Source organism: Pygocentrus nattereri, chromosome 18, assembly GCF_015220715.1.
Source record: "Pygocentrus nattereri isolate fPygNat1 chromosome 18, fPygNat1.pri, whole genome shotgun sequence".
Taxonomy (NCBI): Eukaryota; Metazoa; Chordata; class Actinopteri; order Characiformes; family Serrasalmidae; genus Pygocentrus; species Pygocentrus nattereri.
The window spans coordinates 30,191,089-30,218,815 of record NC_051228.1 but is presented as its reverse complement, the minus strand read 5'-3'; the positions used below and the strand labels follow the sequence as shown (position 1 = coordinate 30,218,815).

Here is a 27,727-nt window from a genome sequence, read left to right as displayed (position 1 = left end):
GCACTACTAGTTCTTTTTACTATGTTCCAACTGATCAGATGCCTGAAAAAATAAATATCATGACATATCATGTATCATAAAGATTTCTTGAATTATCAAAATATTATATTTTTGCTGTATCACCCACTTTATAATAATAATAATTATTATTATTATTACTTCTGAAAGGTGACTATTCAGGAATCTTCAAGGCCTTGGTCAACTAAGAGCAACTCTTGATGACATTATTAAGATGCGCAGGAGGGACACTATCTTTGTTGACTCAATCTCACCAATGACACTGAGTCCACATTATAATAGTATTGATGTAACGATGAATCAGCAATTGTAGAATGTCTAATTTACATACAATTTGGATAAATGTATTTGCTTTGAGCAAGTCTGTGTTAGGCAGGGAGAACACTTGCCACATCCTCTCATCCCCTCCACTTACTTTCCTTCTCTGTCTCTCGACTCTTAGAGTTTTAGCCTGCTGATTTACTTTAAAGGTGCAGTGTGTATGATGTGACAGCGATGACTTGACTACCCCTCCCTCCTCCCTCCTTTCCCAAGCGTGTAGTAGGACTTATGGTGGCTGTGATATTTTTGCACATTTGACACCAGTGATTCCCCCTCCCTTGGCTTTTCTTCTGCTAAATAATAAGTTTGAACCTCCATTTGTCAGAGCCTGGGTTCTCAATTTTTTCACAACACAAATGATTAGCCAGCAGCAGCAACCTAATCTAATAAATTGAATAAAGTTATACAAGTATAGCAAAGAAATGAAAAAAGAGGGAGGAACGCAAAAATTTCTTGCTGCTCTCCAAAAGCTAACTTTATTTTTCCTATCAGAATAGATCACAGGCTCAGCAGACTGTACATAATGCTGGTATTAGTGTTACTCGAGTTAGTGGGGTAATTGTGTTGGGGTTATTAGTCAAAAAATGAATCCATTCAAATTAATTACATTTCTAACTGATTCCATTTCTCAGAATGTAATGGTATTGTGCTACTTTACCTCCTGAAATGTAATCTCACTACTCATATCTTTACTTCTACCTTGCCTATACCAAACTATCTCACTCTTTTGGCAGATCATTTTACTTGTTTCCAGCATTGTTTCTTAAAAACAAACAAAATGACCTGCCAAGTAAGATCATTTCACCGAATAACATTTCTGAAGTAAAAAGTATAGAAGTTAAATAATCATATTATAGTCTTACAACCTCTGCGATGGACCGGCCACCTGCCCAGGGTGTTTCCTGCCTTGCTCCCAATGACTAGGATAGGCCTAACCTCGCGACCCAGAAGGATAAGCGGTTTGTGTGTGTGTGTGTGTGTGTGTGTGTGTGTGTGTTCTTACACCGTTATCAGATATATCGACCAGATTTAAGATTCCATCTGCCATGATATCGTTTTAGGCAGTAATAGCCGAGACAATGCTTTGTGAGCTCATGAGGCCCCAGAATCACTAAATCCACCCCTGGAACTATGAAGTGAAATCGGGGGGTGACAGAAAAGGAAAATATCTGGAATCAAATATATATATATTTCCCCTGCAAGCTGTGGGAATGGGAGCAAGTTGAGAAAATGTCATATCCACGAATGATAAGGTGGAAAAGGATAAAAAAAAAGCACAGATATAAAATGTAGCAGGGAGCAGACGACAAAACAGAGTCCGCGCCGTGAGCGGCCGTTGGACGAAAGTTTGTGAGGTTGCGGTTTGAGAGCTTTGTTGGAGGAGTAACGCTGTGGGGTATGTAGGAGAAGGAGGAGGAAGAGGAAGGGAGAGCACACGAAGCCTTGTCGAGCTGCAGCAGTGCCATTCTAGTGAGCTGGTTGTTTGGGCTACTTCAGAAGAAACGAATCGCGCACTGACCGCTGCATTTCCAAAGCTAGCGTTCCCTTGTGTCACGACGGGTGAATGGGCTTTATATGAACGGCATTAGGCTGATTTTAGTCTCGCTAAACCGCGTGCCGACAGATCTCAGAGGAGCAAAGTTCGCCTTAGTGACACATTAGCTACTAATACGGTGGGAATGTGACCCGATACGTTTTGCAGACACTCCAAAATGGCGAATGGTGCAGCAAGTGCAGCCGTATCTCCTGTAGACTAGACTGGTGTCGGTTTCTGCACTGAAGTTTCAGCGTTTCTCATCCTGACTCGCGAGGAAAGGTAAAAAAGTCCGGCAAAACGCTTCAACGGGACATGACAAATGCGATTCACGTTGTTTTTCCTGCCTCGGAGAAGATCGTGAAATGGTCTGGTGCTTTTGAGTCACTCGGTTTGGTCTGTCACCCCTGCGGTTTGGCTTTTGTGTGTGAATGTCATTACACTTTATCCTCGCCTGTGTCCCTCTGCTTGCGTGTCCGCCCCCTCCTCAGTGTTCTTCCTCCCACAGATGGGGAGGCTCCGCGTGGCGGTGGTGGGCGCAGGGGCCGCAGGCCTGTGTGCGGCCCGACACATTTTGTCTCGACCCAGAGAGTTTGACCTCCCGGTGGTGTACGAGCTGACTGACCACGTGGGTGGTACGTGGTTCTATGAGGAACGTGTGGGCACTTATGACAATGGCCTTCCTGTTCAAAGCAGCATGTACAGGAACCTCAGGTAGACCACTGCTCGCACTACTTCTGAGCCATTTGTTCTGGTCTTGGTCCAACTAATCAGCTAAATTTCAAGGGCCCAAAATGGACCTTTTCTTCATAGCTACACTGTAAGAGTTCTAGTTTCACTGTAGTTACAGAGTTACCGTCACTGTCAACCGTAACTTCTTTTTCCCGTTTTTGTTTTTACACTATTTAAGAACAGAGATTTGAGATTCCCTTGTTCTCCCCAATCGTGCGAACGCTTCATGAAAAACGGACCTGCAGAAATGGTCCAACGTCACTTGAAATTTCTGCGAAATTTTGTTGACAAAGACATTTAGGGTCTGCAGTAAAATTTTACATTACATAGAAACATACAGACTAGATTTGATAGGAACCAGGGGTTACAACGTCTACAACACAAATATAGCCATTTTATTTACTTTCCAGGATGATCACTGCACTTAAGTGTCTCTGGAGTCCTATATGTAACGTTGATAATAATGATAAAATAGTGGTAAATCGAGGGAAAAAAACCCCAAAATAAAAAAACCACACCCATGTGATTGGCTGATTAGCTATTTGTGTTAACAAGCAATTGAACAGGTAGGTCCTGAATGGTAAGATTAATAACTGAATAATAAAACTACACTTTAAAGGGCTAACAGGCCCTCAATGAGTTGAAATATGTGTTGGAGCAGGGAAAACAATATCTACAGGGCAGAGTTGGGAACCACTGGGTCAGGCTATTTTTAAAGCAATTACATATAGGCAGTACTTTAAGCTTATTTATTTAGGCCATAACTCCTATGTCTTTCTGCATGTTCTCCATTTTTAGAACCAACCTGCCTAAGGAGGTTATGATGTTTCCTGATTTTCCCTTCGACTCCCACTTGCCCTCATTTCTGTCCCACCAGGATGTTCAGCAGTATTTGGAGAGATACTGCAAGAGTCATGCCATTACACCACATATAAAGGTTTTCAAATTGAGATGATCTTGTCTTTTTCTTTATTTCAGATCATATTTACGAATTACATGAATGTTTTTAGAACTCTCTGCTGTGCATTCTATTTAGAACATATCTGCCAGGCACAGAGATGTAGCATAACAATGTTCTTGAGCTATCCAGTCTTTTACGAACTTCACTGACCGCTGGCCAAAAGCACTGCCATAGAGACAGTAGCAAAAAACACAGCCAATCAGGTATGCCTCTGGGCCAGTGACGAGTGGCCTGTAAATGTCCTGTGGTATTAGTGAGTAACGTTTTTGTGTTGAGGCTAAAGTAGTGCTTGCGACGGTCTTTTCTCTCGTCAACAGTTCAACACCGTGGTGGAAGAGGTGAAGCCCATCTCCATGGAGACGGAGGAGGGGGGAGCTGTGACGTGGGAGGTAATTTCGCGTGGCACGTACGGAGGGCACAGCACACAGACATTCGACTCGGTGTTCATCTGCAGTGGGTGAGGAATGCCATTTGTGACAGCACAAAAAGCCACTTGTACACAAAGTGAAGTTGATCCCTTAGCACAATTTTTGCAGAGGCGCTCTCCTTAACGTACGATTATCATCTTAAAAGAGGATTATTTCCATTTTCTCAGTCATTGTCCTGGCATTAAAAGCAATTTCAGCCTTGCTGTGAGGATATGAATGAGCGCTTTTTAAACCATTCACAAGGAAATTATGTGAAGGAAGCTGTGAGGAAAAGAGCAGCAGACCTCTAGGCATGACTCATGTGTTCCTTCCTCTTTTACAGACATTACTCTGTGCCTCACCTGCCCTCCATTCCAGGAATGGAGCATTTTAAAGGTGCAGCAGATGTTTAGTGTTGACAACAAACATGACCCTGAAAGTGCAAACTATTACTCACGTACACTCTAACCATATCTCTCTCTCTGCTGATTTCTCCCTCTATCTTTCATTCACTCCGTTCCTCGCTTCTCAGGAAAGGTGATGCACAGCCACTCTTATCGCTGCCCAGAACCGTTCGCCCATCAATCTGTTGTGGTTCTGGGTGCTGGAGCATCTGGAGTTGATATCTCATTCGAGCTCGCTCAAGCTAAAGCCAAGGTGAGAGGCTTTACTATTAGAAATAAGTCATTGTTAATACAGTTCTTTAGGAACAGAGCATGTACTAAACTAGAGCATGTCTTTCGTTAGAATGGTTCATTTTATTAATCTTCTGTTTGCTCATTTAATGATATTAAGACATGCAGATGTATTTCATTTATGTTGGTCTTTGAAGTAATGTAGAAAGATGCAATGTGTGGCTGTCAGCAGTGTGGTAAGCATGTACCGACTTATTCTTCCCTCTGTGCTCATAATCCTTATTTGTAGGTGACCCTGAGCCATAATAAGCCAGCTGTGCAGTTCTCTTTGCCCCCACAAATTCAGCAGGCAGCCCCTGTGGTGAAGGTCTTCGAAGATGGCTCTTTGCTGTTCCAGGATGGATCAGTGGCCCAAGCTCAAGTTCTCCTACTTTGCACTGGATACAGTTACCACTTCCCATTCCTCTGCCCCAAACAGCTTGGCCTGGAGGTAGAGCACCACCTAGTGGCTCCTCTGTACAAGTACCTGCTGCCTCCTGCCTTCCCCTCGCTCTTTTTTTTAGGCATCTGCAAAGTGATCTGCCCTTTTCCTCACTTTCATTGTCAGGTGAGCATCTAAAGGAGCTATTTACTTGGTTATAGGCATACACTGCAATTTCTTTTACTTTATGTTTGTCTTTCTGTCTCATGCTCTAATTTTCTTCCCCCAGGTCCAGTTTGCACTTGCAGTTCTTGAGGGCACAGTTCAGCTGCCTTCACGTGAAGTGATGGAAGAAGAGGCTGAAAGAGAGAGAACAAGGAAAACACAGATGGGTGTTCAAGCGAAACACTGTCTGAAAATGGACTCCGAGCAGTGGGTTTACTACCAAGATCTGGCGACCACAGCAGGATTCTCTCCTCCACAGCCGGTTATACAGAGTCTTTATGAAGAAGTAAGGAGACAGCGCCAGGCGAAGCCTCAGGCTTACAAACAAATTAACTACAGACTTGTTGATGCCACGCAGTGGCAGCTTCTGGAAGCACCATCTGTACCGATAGATAAGGTCTAGTGTTAGTTGTAGGACCAAGGGAAAGTGATTATAGGACCCCGTTTCAGTATGTTTTAAACATGCCCTCACCAACTTTGACTCACCACATGGAAGTGCGTCACATCTACATTAAGCAAGTGGCCCCACACAGTACAAATGGAAGAGCGGAGCAGAGGTTTTTAATTGGAATGCATTTGCCTTCAACTAGGTTAGCAGTAATGTGCTGATCAGCTAGCTATGCAAATCCAAAACATTTTTCAAACATATCGTACATAAAATTGGTGAATAACTGTGTGTTGAATTCTTGTTAGCCATATACACTTTAGCTATAATTAGCAGATAAGTTGTATTAACATTTAGGGGTATCAGGAGTAGCTTGTATCCTAAAGCCAATCTTAAGCATTTTAACATACTATATGACCATATGCTATGGCTTCTACACAGCTTTGCTTACCTTTATTTCTGATTTCAGAAGAAAGGTGCATCAGGTCTGTGATTTCTGGGCAAGTTTTCCTGCAAAGTTGACAGTCATGTTCACTTGATTCCCCCTCTGAGGGCTCAACTAATAAAATTCACTTAAGCAAATACAGTAATTAAGCTCTTAAGATGGCATCAAGGACTCCTTTGAAGGGAAATGGTGAGGCAAAGAGGACAAGGGCTTGTTAAAAACAGTATTGAAACGGGCAGTAGCTGTTCAATCCTTGTACTTGCTTTTCTCTGACCTTTCCAGTATCCACTGGATTCTTATAGTCTGTTTTTATAGAGGTGCTGTCACATTAAACGTGACATTTAATATTCTAAATTGTACCAAGAAGTAGGCTACCACAAGAAAGAAAACCATGAATAAGATAAATAGTAAATGTCTCTGCAAATTCCACAAGAATAAGTGCATAGTTCAGTAAAGATCATTCTTTTACTGATGCAAACAAATAGGACACTAAAACTGCATAAATTACAACTTAATTCTTAACATTATTATTGTAATGACTAACTTTTCAATGCAAATGGAATGTAATATTCTCAATGGAGTCGTCCACACTTCTGCAAATGAGCCTAATAATTTTTTGTTTTTTTTTTACGAAAAACAAAAAGATCTATAGTAATAATATTAGAAACTATACAATTTCTATAGTGCTACTACAATAATTATCTATTATATTTTCTCCTTCTGTAATACTCAGTTCATAAAATTGTATCCCTGCTAGATCTGCCCTGTAAGTGCTATTATTGTGCAATGGAAACATCTAGGAGCAACAGCTCAGCCACAAAGTGGTAGGCACAGAGGGGGGCTGCCAAGTGCTGAAACACAGTTGCTGATTTTAGTGAGTAAAAATCACTTATCCTCGGTTGCATCACTTACTACAGAGTTCCAAACTGCCTCTAATATCAGCACAAAACTGTGTCAGAGGCTTCATGACATAGGTTTCCATGACTGAACAGCTACACACAAGCCTAAAATCAATATGCACAACGCCAAGTGTCGGCAGGAGTGGTGTAAATCCCGCCACCTCTGGAGCAGTGGAAACATTCTCTAGAGTTATGGACCATGCTTCACCATCTGGCAGTCTGATGGAAAAATCTGAGTTTGGTGGAGGATAGAAGAACGCTGTCATTCGGAGTGCATAGTCTTCTACAGCATGCAAACACATTGTAGACAATTATATGATTCCAGCTTTGTGGCAACAGTTTGGGGAAGACCAGTGCTCCATGGTTTGATGAGTTTGGTGTGGAGGAACTCCAGTGGCCTGCACAGAGCCCTGACCTTATCCCCACTCAACACCTTTGGCATCAATTGGAACATGGATTGGGAGCCGTGCCATATCGTCTAACATCAGTGCCTGACCTCATAAATGCTCTTTTGACTGAATGGGCACAAATTTGCACAGATACACTCCAAAGTCTTATAAAAAGCCTTTTCAAACGAGTGGAGGCTGTTACAGACACAATCAGGGGCCAACTCCATATTAATCCCCATGGATTGAAGATAAAATAATCCTTTATTAGTCCCACTACAGCACAGCAGCAAAGGGACAGCAACATACTCAAGAAAAAGAGAAGTATTAACAAGAAGAGAATGAACAAACAAGTAATTAACTTTGTTACGTGTTACTATATAGGCAATATATATTAAAACTAAATATAAAAAAATTAGATCAAAAATATAAACTATCCTTCACAAAAAAAACCCAAAAATTATAAATAAATAAAAAAGCTAAGATATTTACATTGTAAGGATATTTTGGCTGAAATTCACATGGAGTATTGCACATGAGGTACTGTTTATAAACTGCTCAAAAAAATAAAGGGAACACTTAAACAACACAATATAACTCCAAGTAAATCAAACTTCTGTGAAATCAAACTGTCCACTTAGGAAGCAACACTGATTGACAATCAATTTCACAGCTGTTGTGCAAATGGAATAGACAACAGGTGGAAATTATTGGCAATTAGCAAGACACACTCAATAAAGGAGTGGTTCTGCAGGTGGGGACCACAGACCACTTCTCAGTACCTATGCATTCTGGCTGATGTTTTGGTCACTTTTGAATGTTGGTGGTGCTTTCACACTCGTGGTAGCATGAGACAGACTCTACAACTCACACAAATGGCTCAGGTAGTGCAGCTCATCCAGGATGGCACATCAATGCGAGCTGTGGCAAGAAGGTTTGCTGTATCTGTCCAGAGGCTGGAGGCGCTACCAGGAGACAGGCCAGTACACCAGGAGATGTGGAGGAGGCCGTAGGAGGGCAACAACCCAGCAGCAAGACCGCTACCTGCGCCTTTGTGCAAGGAGGAACAGGAGGAGCACTGCCAGAGCCCTGCAAAATGACCTCCAGCAGGCCACAAATGTGCATGTGTCTGCACAAACGGTTAGAATCCGACTCCATGAGGATGGTATGAGGGCCCGATGTCCACAGATGGGGGTTGTGCTCACAGCCCAGCACCGTGCAGGATGCTTGGCATTTGCCAGAGAACACCAGGATTGGCAAATTCGCCACTGGCGCCCTGTGCTCTTCACAGATGAAAGGAGGAGGGAGGAGATCCCTCAGGAGACCATCCGCCACCTCATCAGGAGCATGCCCAGGCGTTGTAGGGAGGTCATACAGGCACGTGGAGGCCACACACAATACTGAGCCTCATTTGACTTGTTTTAAGGACATTACATCAAAGTTGGATCAGCCTGTAGTGTGTTTTTCCACTTTAATTGTGTGTGACTCCAAATCCAGGCCTCCAATGGTTAATAAATTTGATTTCCATTGATGATTTGTGTGATTTTGTTGTCAGCACATTCAACTTTGTACAGAACAAAGTATTCAATGAGAATATTTCATTCATTCAGATCTAGGATGTGTTATTTGAGTGTTCCCTTTATTTTTTTGAGCAGTGTATTACACATGGAATGGTGAGGACTTAACAATTTAAATATAAAGTTCAAAAATATTTACACTATAGAGAAATGTTAAAAATATATATACACATGGAGTTTTGATTATATTCCACACAGGAAAAGGTGATAAAATCACAGTATGTTTTGTAGGTGTGTGAGGTCTAGTGGGGGCAGTGTTGGTTAAACAGAGCTACCCAGGACAGGAGCTGGCCTTCTTAATGAGCCTGTCAAGTCTCTTCCTGTCTGTAGTTGAGATGCTGCTGCCCCAGCAGACCACTCCAAAGAAGATGGCTGATGTGTCACAATTGGGTCTTCCCACTCCCATGTACTTCTTGTTTACTTTCTTACCGTCCGCATGCATTTGTTGTGTTCTTAGTTCAGCCCCTTGTTTTCTTTACTCCGCCCCTGATTTGTTTTACCTGTTTCCCACCTGTCCCTCGTCATCCCTGTGATTATTTAAGCCCTGTGTTTGCCCCTAGTTTTCATTGGTCTTTGTTTGATGTTTGTTTGTGCTGTTTGGATGTATCGTTTGCTGTTATTCTAGCCCCTGTTGTAATTTGTTTCTGTGTTTAGTCTGCTTTGTATTTGGTTATGTATGCACCCCGATCTATTCGCATTGGCTCTCTGACCATGGACCATTATGACCCTGATTTTGGATTTGCCCACAATAAAAGTCGCTTATTTCAGCGTATGCATCCGCCTCCTCACTCCCCTGCGTTACATGATGCCACAACGGTGCCAAAGAAGGTCCTCAGCAGTGCCCCCTGCACTCCAAACGACCTCAGTCTTCTGAGCAGGTAGATTCTGCTCTGGCCTTTTCTTTAAAGTGCACTTGAGTTTTCTGACCAGTCCAGTCTATTGTTAAGACGAAAACCTGGGTATTTATAAGAGTCCACCCTCTCAACACAAAGTCTACAGTTCCAGGACTGTACCCTGCGGGGACCCTGTACTGCTGAACACTGTGTCAGACACACTGCCCTCACATACTGTGGTCAATTGGTGAGATAGTCCAGAATCCAGTTTGATAGGTGGTGATCCACCCCTGTGTTCTCCAGTTTGTCCCTCAGGAGCCTGGGCTGTATGGTGCTAAAAGTACTTGAGAAATCAAAGAATATGATTATCAGTGCTCCCAGGCTTCTCCAGGTGAGAAAGAGCTCTGTGTAGGAGGTAGATGACTGTGTCATCCACTCCAATGCCAGGTTGATAGGCACACTGGAGTGGGTCCATAGATGAGCTAACCAGAGGGCAGATATATACAAGGACCAGCCTCTCTAGCATCTTCATCAAATGTGACGTCAGTGCCACTGGCCTGTAGCTACGGAGGTCCTTCGGCACTTTGGCACTGGTACCACCCAGTATGATTTCCACAGTTGTGGTACCTTACCGAGTTTCAGCCTCATGTTGAACATGTGGAATAGAAAATCCAAGAAGGTCATATAGGTGTGATGGTCAGGTGTCCGCAAACTCTAGTATACTTTAAATCTATAATAGTTGTGTTGTATCTTGGCATAAACCACATTAGTCATCCAAATTACTAAGTTTCTAGGAATCCTGTAGAAATTCCTGTAGTATTACTATATATTTTTTTTTCATAAGGGTTGTTTTATATATACTCACACGTCATGATTTGGGATTTGTTGACATACCAATACAGAATAAAAACAATCAAATTTTATGTGCATTAATTAAATTCAGCTACTTTGTTTGACCTCTGGCTGAGCATCGTAAGCCCTAGAAACACTTAGGGATATTTCTAGCTAGAAACAGTTGCTTAGGGCCCCTGAGCCACCATCCATCCATCCATCCATCCATCCATTTTCTAAGCCGCTTCTCCGCCAGGGTCGCGGGGGGGTGCTGGAGCCTATCCCAGCAGTCATTGGGTGGAAGGCAGGATACACCCTGGACAGGTTGCCAGTCCACCGCAGGGCACCTGAGCCACCATGGGTCCGCCAATATGTAAAGTTTTTACAAATGATGTTCGAAAAGCTATTTATCTGTTCAATTAGCATTAAATTGCTCCAAAAAACACATTTCAATAAATGCAAATAACATTAATACAATAAATTGTGATTTTACAGTTTTACAGAAAAGTTTGAGCACCCCTGGTAAAATTACATTTTGTTGATTTTCTGACTGAGAATAAGTACAAATCCTCCACAGGGAGCACACTTCTGCACATTTTAGAGCACAATTACTGAATTTATGATATTGGGGGGATGGGCATAAAATGTGGTCTGTGCAAAAGTTAGGGCACATTTTATATATAGTGTTTTTTCAGTATGTTAAACTAATGAAATAAAAAAAAAACATTTCACTCTAAAAGTTGCAAAAGAATACTGTATTTAAGTATTTAAGTTTGTGCCCTGTAGAACAGGGGTGCTCATGGAGTTATAGAGTTAAACTGCCCTGGAATATTCAGATGCCCCTAAAAAACTTTAGATCGGATCAGGTGTGTTAGTTTAGGGTTGGAGCTACGCTCTACAGGGTGGTAGATCTTCTGGACCAAGATTAGGCACTGTTGTTGTAGAGGATGTGTTATTGAATTTTCACTTAGGACATCAACAAAACATTTGATCAAGGATATTCACACTTTTGCATACAACTGTATGTAATGCCAGTATATTCATGTAACCATTTTCAAACCTTTCCTCGAGGAAGTTATTGTTTTCTTATTTTACTATTACCATCCAGCACCTGGTTTAGCTAATCTTCATTAAATCAGAAGTGCTGCTGATGGATTTGAACAGATCTATGCAATGGCTGAGGGCATTGAGGAGAAATCAGGAACCAAACCAGATTCTGGTCTTCTAATCAGTGCATATCAACGGCTTTTTGAAAGCGGGAAATTCCTGTTGCCTTTTCATGCATTAATGTTTATTTGAACTCTAGTGTTTTCTTCAAACAGAAGCATGCATGTTGCCCAGATATTGTTTTAAACTATTTGCTACGGTTCCCAAGACTTTACCATTTAATTTTTCTTAGGTTTTATTCTTTACCAAGGTTAAATGGGAACTCCATCAATTTTGCTAAATTTTAACATAATTAAATGGTTAGGACATAAAGTCTTTCAGAGTGTTTTGATTTGAAATGCTCTGTTGCAGAGAAACCTGGAGAGCCAGAATTGTTTACAGTGGTGGTGATGGGAACCAGACATCTGAAAAGTTCTAGGCCTCTAAAAGCTCCATCACAGAAAATGATCGTACAAAATAGTTGTGAATATGCTGCCTGATGCCTGAGACGTCGTGTCACAATAGTTTTCTGATAAAGTTTTGACCTAATTTGTTAATCCATTTATTTGAACCCATTCATGGTGGAAGGTTACATGCAGGGCGTTGTGAGTCAAAATAGCCACCAAAGAAAACAATGAATTACTGCTATTTTACCATCATCAAACCTCAGAAGATGTGTAGGTTCAATGGTAGTTTATAATTTATAATGATAGTGAATAAAATATCTATATTTGCATTGCAGACATGGTGACCCTTCACCACCACTGACCACTATACATGAGTGTAATTTTCTCTACATTTAAATCACACCACATCTAATGAGCCTGTTTACATTGCAACAAGGGAATTATGCAAAATAATAATAACAACAACAACAAAATCGGTAACCCCTGTAACTAAGTATTTATTCTTGCATACAAAAGAATATGACTGTGGTGGGACTGGGGATGTGTTGGCCCCCCCCAAGTAGGATGGAAGTCGTTTGGGGTTAAGAAACAGGCCTGGAAGGACCTTCTGAGAGCACCACACATTTAGACCAAACAACTCAAAGTGTCGACAGAAATTAAGCTTCTGTTTAGATAGACGGGATTTTTTCCCACAGAAATTCAAGCGTGGTTGAAATGTTGCATCATGGCTTTTATCAGCAGAGCGAGCTACGCCACACACTTGTGAGTTTTCCCATCTGGTTTGAGTCGTCATCTCCGAACATTGTGAAATTGGACACCTACTTTCTTAACCCTTCCCAACTCGTCCGCCCTCTCCACTCGCTGTTCTAAAAGTAGCGAAAGCTGTCCCGCAGGCTTTGGACTGTGAATGTTAGCCCGTATCATGAATGTTGTCGGTTTAATCTAGAGGAGCAGAGCGAAATCCTCCTCAGACTCTCCGCCGACCAGCCTGGAGCTTCTGTTCAAACAAACAGGGCTGAAGAGAAGGATCTGGCGCGGGTGGGGGCAAATGGAAGACAGAGGGGGGGTTTCCTCTCAGAAGAGGAATGATTTACCCGACTAATAAGACATTAATGAATCAGAGTGTATTAAGAAGCTTGAGGGTCCTGTGTCTTTCGGATTGGAGCGACTGCTGAGATGTCAAGTTCAGTCTTCAGATAAGGCGAGGTAAGAAACTTGACTTGTTGTCACCCGCCCCTGTAGAAAAACACACTGTGCTGTTTGTGGTATAGCCCTCAAAACTTTGTCTGTTAGCACAGTGAGTATGTTAGTGTTACAGCGTTTAACGTGTAGGCAGGATGTGTGGTGTTGTTGTTCTCATACATGTATCTCGACATAGATCCAAAAGTAGCTTAAATTCCTGTAGCTAAAGGGAGGAACCCTGGGTGTGTGTGTGGAAGGGTGGGAGTGTGTTGGAAGTTCACAGCAAAAAGCGCAAGCGTTAACACCCCTCAGCCCTCACACTGCAGAAAGTCACATCTTGTCAGGTGAAAGCACCTTAAATATGGTCATTGTGTCTAATATTTAGGATTTTTAGACTGTTGTAAGATTATTCAGGCTATTTCTGGATGTCTCACTTATTGTACGTGATCATATGGGAGATAATAGTAGCCTAAATCATTGAGATTAAGTGACCCTTATCACTCCCACATTGGGGAAATTTGGGATATGGGGATACTTTTACATATGATCTGTCAGTGCAGGCAGGTCATTTTGGTAAAATTGCTTAAAGTAATTAAGAGACTAGAAGTATGCTGAATAGTCTTGTAATATTCTTTAATTTTTCTTATCATTAAATATTGCCAACATTTAAAAGGCTCACATGCTACTTATGACATTTTGTGGGTTTTTATACCCAGAAAACAGACATTTTCCAACCTTCCTTATATCCTTATACCTTAGAATTTAACAGGATGTTTGTGTTACTGTATCTTTAAGACTGATATATGCAAATACTTCTATTTTGATTGGCTGCACTGTACCGCACCTCTGTCAGAAAGCAGTCAAGGCTTAAACATTGCTTATAACTTCAAAGTGAATGGGTGGGGCTACTGTGTTGGGCAAAATAGGCAGAAAATTATAAATACACTGGTTTTTGTGACATCACAAAAAGACTAAATTCAAAATGAGATGTTTTCGCAACTTAGTTTGCTGTGAAAATATGTATTGTATGGATGGTAGAGTGCATAGTACACTAAAAAAAAACCTGAAACTTAAACCATGTTTAGATTCAACATCAAAGAAGCTTCCACATTCCAATATTTCCTTTTGTGCAGGGCACAGCTTTAGGCTGCTACCCCCCACTCTTCTTATGTGATTCCTGTCACATAACGAGGACTGCAAGACAAGCTTGATGTTGAGATAGCGAGCTGTACAACACTGCTCAGAAAAAGCTTCCTAGTAATAAAAATACAACGCACATCATCTTCTGAAGTATAAAGTATTTTATTGAAGCATGATTGCCTGCCATCTCCAGTGTGTGCTATGTGCTGAGTTTACATCACTTACCAACAGATGGATGAGGAGGCGGACAGCAACGGGCAGGAAGAACATAGTTCTGATGACCCTGCTCTTCCTGGACCCAGTGTGGTGGCAGAGACCCAGCTTCAACACTGCCAGGAGCCCCACACTCCAGACCAGGACTTGCCCATCATGCACTGGGAAGACCTGAGTTTGCGGATAGCAGAGCTTGAGAAACAGGAGGAAGAGAGGAGAAGATCAGAGGTTTGACAGTAATGGTGTAGCTTGATTCTGTAAATGCTCCAAAAGTATCTTCATAGTCACATATTTATGACAGTATATTTTATATTAGGCCCATTTTTTTCATGTGACTTTGACTCTCAAAGCAGATGTGTTAGAAACATGTATTGTGTAATTTTTTAACTTGTGTGTTTAGTTAAGGAGAGTACATATTGTCCCATCAATTTCTCCATAATACAAACGTTGAGATGTAAATTTTGTCATTTAGAATAGTTTGATGTGACATGGTTTACTGTGGAAAAGCTTACCTTTACTTTTTTTTTTAATAGTGGTGTTAGGAACACACATAAAGCCATTTAATTAACTCAAGCCTTTCGAGTTTATGTGTAATATTGATAATATGAAAACACATGTCCAAAAAAGTTGAGTACCAGTTTGACTTATAACTCCCTGAATGAACTTCTCAGAGATAAATGTATTTTGAAACATACATTTTAGGCCAAACCCTTACCTGAGAATTACCATAAACAGTTTCTCAGGCATCAGGTTGTGTATTTGTTACCATTTCATGTAGTTACTTTAGATATCTGGTTCCTATCACCACCTCTGCGAATTATTTGAAGTGTCTCTAGAAAGGCTCATTTCACATCAAACCACTCTTAATGACTTTGTTCATATTTTACAAATGTAATTATTCTTAATTCTTGAAAAGTCACTGGAAAATTACCTTTACCCACACCTGGATGTTCAATGCCATAAATCAGACACTCCCCCTCAACCCCCACCAGCACATTTAGTGTCTGACCTGCCACCACCCGGATGTAGTCTCGTTAGGAGAGACTGCAATGACATTGATACACTCAGCATTTTTCTGCATTTACATTTTGTTCAAAATATGTATTATTAATTAACACACTGTATTAATGTATTATTAATTGATGCTCTAAAAGCCACTGTAAAATGAGATCCCTCTTTTGTACTTTGTCTTATTCTAGTCGAGGGGTTCAACAGAACAAGAATCAGTGCTGGGACAGCTGTCTCAAGGAAAACACGAGTCGCTTCTCAGGAAGCAATGGGAAGATAAGGATGACTTTGGGGGATGCCGTTTTCCATTTATTACATCTCGGTATGTCATGACTGCTTTATCATTTCATTTTAGATTAAAGGCATCACAGAAAGAGAAGAATAGCTTCTAACAAATTTCACACCTTTTTAATGTACTAAAATAAATCCACTGCAGTTCTATGGGAGCCTTCTCTACTACAGAGAAATAGAAGTTTTTCACCTGATTCTTTTTAAATCCTATTCAGTTTTTGCTAGCTACTTTTAATTGTGCCACCCAGTAGCGGAAAAATCAGATTAGACGACAGAGTATATGACGTATCAACCACATCAGCATAGAGATAAACAGCACAAAACCAACTGTACTCCATCACAGTCATCCTGTTTATAAACTCAAACAGTGCACCATTCAACATATATCACTAAATATAATAAACTAACATAGTGGATGTCTACTAAAATGACATGCTGGTATATATTGACCCTTAATTATATATAAAGTCACAACAATTAGAATAATTAAAATACATACAGCAGTACGGACTGGTGATAGGGCAGCAAAACCTATCCCATCTGGTCTGAATGGGCAGAAAGGCTACTGTGGCACAAGTCATAGAAATTTTTAATGGTGGTTGATATGTATCACTCACCTAAACATTGTTACGAACCAGGTACACTCCAGGTACAATACCTGGAAGTGGTATTCCTTCCTGGTATTCCTTGATGGCCGTGACTTCTTTCAGCACCTGCAGACATTGTTCAGGAATGGTTTGAGGAACGCTGAAGAGTTCAAAGCCTATAAATTCATCAGATTTCAACAGGATAAAGTATCTGTGGAATGTGCTGGAACAACAAGTACAATCTGCAGCAGCTCCTCCTTGGCACCTACAGGACTTCTGATAATGTGTTGATGCCAGATGCCACAGAGTACCTTCAGAGGTCTTGTAGAGTCCATACCTCAGTGGGTCGGAGCTGTTTTGGTGACACACAGAGGACCAGTAGAATATTAGGCGGATGGTCATGTTTTTTTTAACTAGTGCCCCTGATGGACAAAATGCCTCTGGTGCTTTTATTTCATAATTGTTTAATTTTTTATTTCATAAATATTTGAGTCATTATTTTATTAAAATAACAACTTTTTCGGTTAGTCTACACAGCTTTATGGAAATATTGTACTGAAGCATGTTTGGGAAACATGACCTTGACTCTTTTCTTCACCACAGTTTCTTATCTTTTCCTGTAGGTTTAACAGCCCTAAAAACCTGCAGCTGTGTTTTACCAACAACAGTGAGAGCGAGGAAGAGGATGATGAAGGGACATCCAGCAAAAAGGTGAGCATAGAGTATCGGCACCATACAACTATACTTAATTTGCATTTAGACTAATTCCTTTCTATGGACTGCTGTTTGTCTTACCACAGCAGGATGTACGTATTAAGAGGTCTCTTTTAATCTGCTTGTTCACCAGAGCCCGCATGACACAGCAGGACGTGGGCGTTGTTGTGCTGGTCTGAAACAGGAAGTGAGAGCAGCTCTAAGAGAGCTCAGAGATAAGCTTTGGGCTGAACAGAAGCAGGAGCAGCAGGTGAGAGGAGGCCTGAGCTGTATATCACCTTCTAAGATTAACTAAATACTAAGGCAACTGTGCTTTTTTTTTTTTGCAATACTTTTGTGCTTGTACTTAATTCTTGAGGTGTGTTTTGGTGATTCAGCAGAAGACCCCCAATGACTTAAACATTCGCAGAAAAATGCTTAGCCACAGTGACCTGCAGACCTGCTCTGTGCTTCAGCTAAATGCCCTCAGTGCTTCCCTCAATGAAGACATACAAGGTTAGCATGTCCTCCTTCCTTTATATATTTACATACTGTTGTTGGAACAAAACCTTATATCTCAATTTTTGTCATTTTTCAGTGTTTGGCATACTTTGAATGTACCTGTTGTCCTTTACATTGTGTGTAAGTTTTATGAAGAATGGACCAAAAGAAACGTCCCAAAATAATGTAAAGTTATCATTTTGGAGACACGAGATTTCGTTCCAACAATGAAAGTTTTAAGACAGAGAGAAATTAATAAATTGTACTTATTTTCAGTGGAAATTAAGTATATTATTTATTTATAAAGGTGGTCTCTGACATTTGCACAGTACTGTATACATCTAGGTTATTATTATTATTATTATTATTAATCATCATCCTCATAATTATAATAATATCTACTGTTATAATTAATTTTGTTGTAACCTTGGCTATCTACTACATTCTGTAAAACATATACTACATAACTGACAAATTACAGCTCATTACCATCATTGTTATATTATATAGTTATAACAGCATTAATATGTGTTTGTGTGTTATTATTAATTTCAGATCTAAGCTCAGAACTGGTGAAGCATCTTGTGGTGCGGGACCATCTTCGAACAAAACAAGATGCCATGCTCCTGGATGTACAGGATATGACATCTCTATGACTCATTTTAAGGCAGGAGTAGCCATAATTATATGGACTACATGGACTACAGTGGAACATGGGATTTCTCGACTTCAGCAGCGTACTGTTAGATAAGATACTCTTATCCATCTTTCCGCTAACTAAAGCCACAGCATCCTGTTTGTCTTGAGTTGCTCACAGAAATGTTGGTCAGTATGTGAGTTGCATTATTTTCAGTCACAAGTTTTATTGTGAGAAATGTGGCGTTATAAATGTGAATGAGTAGCTCTTTAAGTATAAAACAAGCATGCTTCTCATTATCTAAAAAATGACGCCTGGTCATGTAGGGTCAGTTGTAGCACCTATAAGAACTATGAAAGCTGCTATGGATTCTGTGTGCGATTAATAACTGTGAGGTATATTAATCAGTGATTCGTTTTCAATTAAAGATGCTTCCTGTGGATATGACCTGCATGAAATAATCTATAATATCAGCCGTGAAGGTGCGGCCAAAAGCCACACTGCATGTGGGAATTTCATAACTGACACTTTCTGTTGTTACTTTTTTTTCCAAAAATTGACAGAATTTATATTAATTGAATAAATTTGTAACATTTATTTAATACATGAGTTGTAAGTAGTTCTTCTGGTTAATTGCAAAGTCGGTATTTTATATCATTGCTGTTATATTGAACTATGTTAACTCCATCCAAAACAACAGCTACTCTTTACACTCTCTGGACATTTATTAATGCTTTGGTCAACAGAAATGGTCCAAAATGACCTAAAATCTCTTTACATTAACAAACGTTAAAGGTTTCTTTGTTTCATTCACCATTTTGGAAATGCAAGGGCTTTTTTAATCACAGCAACAATATACTCTTCAGTGTTTAAGAAGATTGAAGGCTGTGGTTATTAGCTCTAGTCCTGAGAATCCACTGACTTAGATAGTTTCAGATATTACATTTCAAACATGAAATATGTGGAATGATTTTGTGTGTTTACAGCACTGTGCATCAATCAGAGCCTAATTTCCATCATTGCAGCCATTAAGAACAAGTTTCAGGGGATATTTCTTAGGAGGTTAGATAAAAGTAAAAGTAAAAAATTGTAAGTGAAAAAAACAGGAATTTCTAAATCTGGAATACAAACATTTATCAAAACATATAGAGAAAATGGGACTTGTAATGACCATGCAAGACCTGGTAGACCACCAAAACTGTCCCATCAAATAAACAGTGAGGAGAAAATCATGTTCAACTCTTACTTCAGATCTAAAAAAATCCACAGGTATTTCTGTCCATGCTTCTACTGTGAGAAGACAGTCCAACACTCTTACTTACCTGAATAGTTCTTGGCTTGGCCTGAGAAAAGGAAATACACAAATCAAACGAAAAAACTAATGGTGATGTCAAAACAATGTACTGGCCACCTCAGAGTCCAGACCTCAATATCACCATATGTGTTTCTGATTACTTGAATAATGAGCAGAAAAAGTAACCAAAGCTTCAAAGACTTTCATGGGGGCCATGAAAAAATAAAAACACTGGCAAGGAAAAGAATAGAATCGGAAACATATAATTTATGTTTTTTTTCCTGACATAAAATTCAACTTAATGGCTGTTTTGACTGAAAATTAATGAAATGAAAGCTGGTCTCTCACTTTTGCATAGAACTGTAAATAGCCTTATGTGTTAAGAGTTGTATTAGCTTTATATTTTCTGCACAGAGTGGCCAGTGTATTAGATTTATGCTTGTTGGTCATTTTATCAGAAACACCTACCGTATAGGTACACTTTAGGTTTACAGTTACTGACTATAGCCCATCCGCAAAATGCGCTAGTCACCTTCAACCCTGTCCATCAATGGAATGGGACCACCATAGCACCACCACTGACCCGTCTTAGCACACCAGTGTCACTTTAGTCAGTGTGACAGTGGAACGAATGTATTAAGCACATAATAAACTGATGAAATGGTGGTTGGTTAGTGTAGTGTATAACACCTCTGCCTTCTACACTGTAGGATGGGGTTCAATCCCCTGCCTGGGTAAGCCCCCTTCACTATACCAATAAGAGTCCTTGGGCAAGACTCCCAACGCCACCTTCGCCTACCTGTGTAAAAATGCTCAAATTGTAAGTCGCTCTGGATAAGAGTGTCAGCCAAATGCCATGAATGAATGAAAGGGTCAAAGTGCACCTAAAACGTTGCAAAATAGCATAAACTAAAAGATGTAATCAAATGCTTAATTTGTATGTGCTTGACAAGATGAAAAGTGTATGCTGTAACATACAATCTGACAAAGATCCACTTTCTACCTGCTGGAGCGCATGTCAGTACCTACTGGACGTGAGCTTTCAGCCTTACACAGCTCAGCCACTCAGCCAAGCACAGTAAGGGCTGGTTGGAGAACAAGAGAGATCAGTAGCAGGACAACAAGCTGAGAGAACACAATCAGTGAGAAGGTAACTCTCTACAAAAGCCGGATTGGTTTTATTTGGCGAAATGAACAGGGGTACAGATGGTACACACTGGATCTGTCCCGAATGGTGATATACCTCACTCTCTCAAAAAACAGGTAAAGAATTCAACTTATCAATGTATTTAGTTCTGCTTTATAAGTGCTGAATAGATGACCTTCTATTAGGGAATCATCTTAAGTGCTATTTAGATCAATCATTTAATGTTTTGCGTTTTCTATTATTGTGGGATTTCTAAAGTCTCACGCTGTACTGTACGCTGTATTGGGTTTCCGCTCAGCATTTCTGTCTGAATGAATAGATATTAATTATTTACCGACACATACCTGCAGGAACACACACTGTTGCGTTGCAAAAGCAACCTCCATGTTGCAAACACTTGACATTTAGACACTGGCGTAAAGGCTAGACTGAGGTGTAGACATAGTCGCACAAAGAAGACTGTTCTGGACATGTTGATTATGCTCTAAGTATATTAAGACAGCAAATGTAGATCATTCTGGTGTACCACACAAAATCTGTAAAATATTACTATTGTTTTATTTTTTTCCTAAAAGCACATGATGAAAAAAGAGAAGGATGAATGTAGAATCTTGTTACTGATTGAAAGGTTAATAGACCAAGTGAAGCTGAATCAGCACAATTCAATGACTGGTCAACATGAATTTCCTTTGGTATTACAGGACAGACAGCAGAGCTGACACTTAACTTACAGCACGTATTACAGCATGATTGCTCTTTGAATTTGATATGGTGTATTTGCTTCATTTTAAGAGTTAATTGTTTAAAAGCTTGGTTTGTGTTTTCATAGATGTAGGACTTCATATGCTTGGGAAAACTTGAAGATTTAAAATTAAACTGATTGGACAAGAAACTGAGGAATGTTAACAGTGAAACAGAAGTGCAGGATGAAGCTCTTTCTTTATTTCAGAAACAGCAGATGATGAAGAGCTCAGCTTCTTTCAGAGCTATGGCAGGTTCTTCTGTGGACTCTAATTTCTCAAGCAACCACTCAGCTTCGACTCTGACAGAACTGTTCAATTGCAGCAACGATGAGTCATATAAGTACATTGTGTTGCCTTTATGCTACTGCATTACGTTTCTGCTCAGCGTCATCCTAAACTCCACCGTTCTCCTGCGCTCGTACCGTGGTGCCCACCGTTGGAATGCCTCTTTAATTTATATGGTCAACTTGGCCTCCACTGACTTGATGTACAGTCTGTCTCTACCACTTCTGGTGGCTAGCTACGTTATGCGTGACAACTGGGTGTTTGGGGACTTCATGTGCAGGTTGGTGCGCTTCCTCTTTTACTTTAACCTCTACTGCAGCATCTTCTTCCTCACCTGCATCTCTGTGCACCGCTACATGGGCATCTGCCACCCCATCAGGACCATTGCCCTGGAGAGCAAGCGCGCTGTGAAGAGCGTATGCGCCATGGTGTGGGTCATGGTGTTCCTACTGACCTGCCCAATCTTTCGTTTTGCCCAAACTGGCAAAGTCATGAGGGTGGTGGAAAACGGGGATGAAGAAGACTTGGGTTCGAGGCAGAGACTAAGCAGAGTAGGTCTGGAGATGTATAGGAACTGCTTTGACGTTGCAACAGACAATGAATTCTCAGAGTATGTCCCATATGGAATCATTCTCCACCTGCTGGGCTTCTTCGTACCCTTCATCATCATTGCGTGGTGTTACTCACAGGTGGTGAGAACCATCTTTCAGACCCTGCACACCCATCCGTATGTCCAGGAGTTTGGAGATACTGAAAGAGGCCCAAGTGAAGACAGATATAGGACGTCCATTTCCATTGCTGGCTCTCAGTACTCTCCACATATCAGCAGGCGCCGCAAGTCCATCAAGACTATCATCACCATCACATTCCTATTTGCACTGTGTTTCCTGCCATTCCACATCACCCGGACGTTGTTCCTCATCCTAAAACAGAGGAACGCAGAGTGCAACACCATGCACGCCATCTCTGTCTGCTACAAGATCACTCGACCCCTGGCATCTTGCAATTCGTGGCTCAATGCTCTGCTCTACTTTCTCACCGGGGACAAAACCATCCCTTGCTGTGGATGTACAGAAGGCAATGCTCATATATGTCTTGTTTGGCCATGGAGGATTTTCAGAGGACTGAAAAAGCGAGAAGGTGGAGAGCAACAGGGGAAAACATGCAAACCTCAATCATGAGAACTACCCCAAGTCCTCAAGGATCATGCCTACACTCTTAAAAATAATGGTGCCAAAAATGTTTCCTTGCTGCAATGCCATAGACGGATTACTTTTAGCTGCCTAAAGATGTTAAGGGGTGGTTCTTCATAGAAACCTTTCCATAAATAATATAAGTGTGAAGAACTTTAAAGTTCAATGAACCTCTACATAGTGTAAAGGTTCTGTACCAATTACAGCATGACACTACATGAATTTGGGAATTTTTTAGAACAAGAAATATCACAATGATTCTTGTAATCTTGTAATAAATACAACTACAACCCCAATTCCAGTGAAGTTGGGACGTTGTGTAAAACATAAATAAAAACAGAATACAATGATTTGCATATCCTTTTCAACCGATATTCAATTGAATACACTATAAAGGCAAGATATTTAATGTTCAAATGAATAAACTTTATTGTTTTTTGCAAATATTCACTGATTTTGAATTTGATGCCTGCAACACATTCCAAAGAAGTTCCAAAGTGTCCTGTGGTCTGACGAGTCCACATTTCAAATTGTTTTTGGAAATCATGGACGTCGTGTCCTCCGGGCCAAAGAGGAAAAGGACTGTCCGGATTGTTATCAGCGCAAACTTCAAAAGCCAGCATGTCTGATGGTGTAGGGGTGTGTTAGTGCCCATGGCAAGGGTAACTTGCACATCTGTGAAGGCACCATTAATGCTGAAATGGCATTGCTGCCATGCTGGAGCAACATATGCTGCCATCCCAGCAACATCTTTTTCAGGGATGTCCCTGCTTATTTCAGCAAGACAATGCCAAGCCACAAATACGACAATGGAGACCCCGGACTGTTGAGCTACTGAAGTTGTACATCAAGCAAGAATGGGAAAGAATTCCACCTACAAAGCTTCAACAATTAGTGTCCTCAGTTCCCAAACGCTTATTGAGTGTTGTTAAAAGGAAAGGTGATGTAACACAGTGGTAAACATGCCCCTGTCCCAACTTCTTTGGAACGTGTTGCAGGCATCAAATTCAAACTGTGTGAATATTTGCAAAAAACAATAAGGTTTATCCGTTTGAACTTTAAATATCTTGTCTTTGTAGTGTATTCAGTTGAATATAGGTTGAAAAGGATTAGCAAATCATCGTATTCTGTTTTTATTTATGTTTTACACAACGTCCCAACTTCACTGGAATTGGGGTTGTAGTTACTAATATTCTTACAAGTATTTTTGTACTTGATGTTTTGCAAGAAATTACATTCACATTTGTGTATGTGTAAAATCTAGTCTTTGGACGATGTCAGAATTATTTGATTGCATTTTACTGTGAAGAGCAAGAGAAAATTCACAGAATAAGTAACTGAAATTACCCGAAAAAATGCTATTATAAAAATGTTTTTCAGGCCATGTAGTAATGCAAACTCCAGCATAAATCCAGCCAGGAGCAATATTTTAGAAAATCCTTCTGTAATATCCTTCAGAATATATCAAATTTCATGAACGCAGGCCTTCTATGCAGTGAGAGGTTTTTTAGTCTGAATGTAGAGACAAGCTGATTTCAAGAAAAATGATTTAAGAATCAGTCTCAGAACTGGATTACCCAGTAAGATCTCAGAAAACTTGCACCATTTGTGTGAATGCTGCATTGTTTAAAAGGAAACAGGCATCAGATCTAGATGTAGATATTCTAGTTAGATTCTACAGGAAACTGCAGGAAGCGTTTTTTTTTTTGTGAAATATGACACAACATGGGCGGATCTAAGCCTTCAGTAATTATGATTGTAGTTTAGATGCAATTAATCCAAAAATGCAATTTATCCAAAAATCTGAAAAATTATTTGTGGGTCCAAAATTGTGACACAGGGTCTTGTCTTTAAAGGTTTTGTTCCACAAACTGTACATCCAAGCCAAGAACTATTCAGGAACCTTTATTTTTAAAAGTGTAGGTGTGAACATGAGTGGCTTCCATATAAACTGTCTGTGTCTGAATGTTATGCATTTATTTATTCTGTTAACTCGTCATGAGGAACAATAGGTAGCGTTTTACTCCTACAAATTTTCAGTTGTAATATGGCAGTAATATAGCCCGATTTCCATTCTAGTCTTATGACCACAAACTTACACCTCTTTTCTGTTCACATTTCCAAATTATTTACTTTACTGTCACATTTAGTGAACCTGGATTTACGCTCAGTAATATCAAAACTACTTGTATATAATACTTTTCATTAATTAATTATGAAATTTAAATAAATAATAATTTAAATGCAATGTTAGAGAAAAAATATTAAGATTAAATAGATTAAATTAAAGAACACTGCCCAATATGACATCTACCATACATGTGAAAACACATCCTCTACAGACAACACATTTCTGCACATTTGAATGCTTTAATTACTGTTTGTTTGCTGAATTTGACACATTGGAAAACGCGTTGAACTCATGTCACGTGTGAATCACACATGATGAGTTGTTTGAAGACTGAGAGAACTACTTGTAGCCACACAGGCCCTGGACACCCCTCTGTTAAACTCAGCAAACAAACAGACATTGTGCACTAAAATGCCATATTTAAGCGTTCTCTTGGTAGAGGATGTGTTCATTTATTTTCACCTAGGAAATCAACAAAATATGTTATTTGACCAAAGGTCAAGCTTTGTATATGACTGTATGTTTGCTGCAGCTAATGGGACGTAATGAGATTGTTGATTAGATCGACATGGAACAGTCAGTCAATAAATACAAAGGAAACAGGAAGCAACGTTACTAATTCACAGCACAGTGAACCTATAAAGTCTAAACAATAATGAACCATCCGGCTTTCCTGTCCTGATGAAGTTAATAATATTCTATCAGTACTAATAGATTAAACTGCTGTAGCTGAACCTTAAATGTATAATACAGGGTGAGTCAAAAGTCACAGGACACCGTTTTATTTTATTTTATTTTTTATGCTGTCACAAGCCTCCATGATGCGATGCTGTAGGTGGTGTTTGTTGCAGATTTTCTCAGCATGCACAATTTGTTTGAGATGACCCCAGAGATAAAAGATAATAAACTAAAAAATGAAATAAAATAAAACGGTGTCCTGTGACTTTTGACTCACCGTGTATTTCTGTTATGAGGCAGCCTAACTTCTCAAACACTCTCAAGCTCAAATGCAGCATATTTCTTCCCTACAGCACTTTACACAGCACAGTAGGTACTCGCACAGAGGACGCTCCGCGCTGTGGAGTTCCACTGTTGAAGACTATTCTTATTGCATAAGACCATAACAATCCCTCTGAAAATCTGGCGTGACACTTGTTTGCTGTTAATTTGTCAGACCTGCTGCTGTGAAGTTTCATATGTCGCTTGTAGAGATTATCTTTAAATGAATCCAAACTTTGCAGTTTTAATTACATGAATGTCATTCCTGGGAAAGCAAAACACAGCTGTTCAGTTTAATCAGAAAATGATTATTTATTTACTTGCTGAAGACATTTGAATTCAGTATTTCAAAATGAGAACGTTAAGATTATCTTCTTTTTTCTTTGAAATTCTTCCACCTTTGTGTTGCACACTAACTAAAATGTATAAATTTGCTGAGGATATGTAGAAATCTGTTTATGCATTTTGAGAATTGTACTTATTTTCAGGCTGACTAAATTTGTCAGTATTAAAAAGTAAAATATGCTGTTTTTATTATTTTTGTTGACTGAACAATAAAGAACCTTTTTTCTTTTGCTATTTTTGAGAGTTGTTTTGTTTAGTCAATACGCTTTGCATTGTTTTATCATCTTCATTTATGTTAGTTAGATGCTAATTTATCTAACTGTCATAAATATTGATCCAGTTTTTCTATATTAGATGTTCAAATGTTGAAATCCTCTGCCTGTAATCATACAGTCTGTTATACTCTTGGTCGTTTTTACCTCTCCCTGAATGCCTTTTTTCAGTGAAAAATGTAAAATGATGACATTTGTGTTAATCACATTATGTACAGTATGTGCAGGTTTGTTCATCAAGCTATAAACGATGTAAATGCACTTCAAAGGCAAAACAATAGTTTTAAGGTCTATTTGTGCACACTAAGTAAGTGTTTGCACATTTGTATCTTTTCATAATCTACTGTTTTAAAAAAGAACAATAAACTAAAAGGCCCTCAAACGAGACGGGGTGTGTGGCGTCAGGACAACTTAAAAATATCATTTCAATGAAATGTGGTTACGTGCCCTGACTAAAAACACCGAAGACCCTTGAGGGCACCACCCCAGTGACAACTTGGTACCTTTTTTCTGAGACTGTATTTCTTTCAGTTGTGACAGTCCAGATTAATTTTGCACTTAAATGCCCTTAAAAGTGTTCATAACAACAAACAAGCAGCATTCAACTTTGACAGATGACTGAAAAACACATTAACCTTTTTAGAAACATTGAATCTTCTCTTCTTGTGGGAATGATAAAGTGTTCATAGTGACCCTTTAAAAACATGTATGGAAATCTTGACTTTATGTTTTATTGTAGTTTTGGAAGTTAGGCTTGGAGTTAGGCAATACTCAATACAGAACAGCATGTAAACACATTTTTGTCCAAATTTATCAAATATTGTTTGATATTTGACTATTAAAGCTTTAAAATGGTTGTGTTGTTTTGTGCTAAATGTTAGACATGACTTGTGTATGTATGTT

General features: G+C 39.7%; 3 protein-coding genes across 8 annotated transcripts; all 3 read left to right on the top strand.

Moving 5' to 3' along the window:
* The first annotated feature begins 1,656 nt into the window (after window positions 1–1,656).
* On the top strand, window positions 1,657–6,233 carry LOC108424537 (flavin-containing monooxygenase FMO GS-OX-like 4). 4 transcript variants are annotated; one of them, XM_017692625.2, is made up of 8 exons: window positions 1,657–1,735; window positions 2,382–2,587; window positions 3,404–3,542; window positions 3,884–4,023; window positions 4,317–4,369; window positions 4,506–4,630; window positions 4,898–5,215; window positions 5,319–6,233. In XM_017692625.2, the coding sequence occupies exons 2-8, from the start codon at window positions 2,382–2,384 to the stop codon at window positions 5,655–5,657; spliced, it is 1,320 nt and encodes a 439-aa protein (XP_017548114.2). In that variant the 5' UTR covers window positions 1,657–1,735; the 3' UTR covers window positions 5,658–6,233. The 4 variants fall into 4 exon arrangements, with proteins under 4 accessions (XP_017548114.2, XP_017548113.2, XP_017548111.2 ...); XM_017692624.2 differs by lacking the exon at window positions 1,657–1,735 and adding an exon at window positions 1,747–1,809; XM_017692622.2 differs by lacking the exon at window positions 1,657–1,735 and adding an exon at window positions 1,748–2,155.
* Window positions 6,234–12,863: 6,630 nt separating this feature from the next.
* On the top strand, window positions 12,864–19,021 carry im:7136398 (schwannomin-interacting protein 1). Of its 2 annotated transcripts, none has more exons than XM_017692628.2 (7): window positions 12,864–13,369; window positions 14,717–14,926; window positions 15,898–16,028; window positions 17,208–17,295; window positions 17,432–17,548; window positions 17,676–17,793; window positions 18,334–19,021. In XM_017692628.2, the coding sequence occupies exons 2-7, from the start codon at window positions 14,717–14,719 to the stop codon at window positions 18,432–18,434; spliced, it is 765 nt and encodes a 254-aa protein (XP_017548117.1). In that variant the 5' UTR covers window positions 12,864–13,369; the 3' UTR covers window positions 18,435–19,021. The 2 variants fall into 2 exon arrangements, with proteins under 2 accessions (XP_017548117.1, XP_017548118.1); XM_017692629.2 differs by having other exon boundaries at window positions 12,865–13,369; window positions 17,679–17,793.
* Window positions 19,022–20,803: 1,782 nt separating this feature from the next.
* On the top strand, window positions 20,804–23,387 carry LOC108424538 (P2Y purinoceptor 3). 2 transcript variants are annotated; one of them, XM_017692626.2, is made up of 2 exons: window positions 20,804–20,972; window positions 21,806–23,387. In XM_017692626.2, the coding sequence occupies exons 1-2, from the start codon at window positions 20,916–20,918 to the stop codon at window positions 23,063–23,065; spliced, it is 1,317 nt and encodes a 438-aa protein (XP_017548115.1). In that variant the 5' UTR covers window positions 20,804–20,915; the 3' UTR covers window positions 23,066–23,387. The 2 variants fall into 2 exon arrangements, with proteins under 2 accessions (XP_017548115.1, XP_017548116.1); XM_017692627.2 differs by having other exon boundaries at window positions 20,885–20,972; window positions 21,686–23,387.
* Window positions 23,388–27,727: the final 4,340 nt, after the last annotated feature.

Bases quoted from the DNA above. Each gene is read 5' to 3' on its own strand.
- LOC108424537 (XM_017692625.2), top strand. From the start codon at position 2,382: ATGGGGAGGCTCCGCGTGGCGGTGGTGGGCGCAGGGGCCGCAGGCCTG. The intron at 4,631-4,897 runs GTGAGAGGCTTT...CCTTATTTGTAG, and splicing joins TCGCTCAAGCTAAAGCCAAG to GTGACCCTGAGCCATAATAA. The intron at 5,216-5,318 runs GTGAGCATCTAA...TTCTTCCCCCAG, and splicing joins TTCCTCACTTTCATTGTCAG to GTCCAGTTTGCACTTGCAGT.
- im:7136398 (XM_017692628.2), top strand. From the start codon at position 14,717: ATGGATGAGGAGGCGGACAGCAACGGGCAGGAAGAACATAGTTCTGAT. The intron at 14,927-15,897 runs GTTTGACAGTAA...GTCTTATTCTAG, and splicing joins AAGAGAGGAGAAGATCAGAG to TCGAGGGGTTCAACAGAACA. The intron at 17,549-17,675 runs GTGAGAGGAGGC...TTGGTGATTCAG, and splicing joins AACAGAAGCAGGAGCAGCAG to CAGAAGACCCCCAATGACTT.
- LOC108424538 (XM_017692626.2), top strand. From the start codon at position 20,916: ATGGTACACACTGGATCTGTCCCGAATGGTGATATACCTCACTCTCTC. The intron at 20,973-21,805 runs GTAAAGAATTCA...TCTTTATTTCAG, and splicing joins CTCACTCTCTCAAAAAACAG to AAACAGCAGATGATGAAGAG.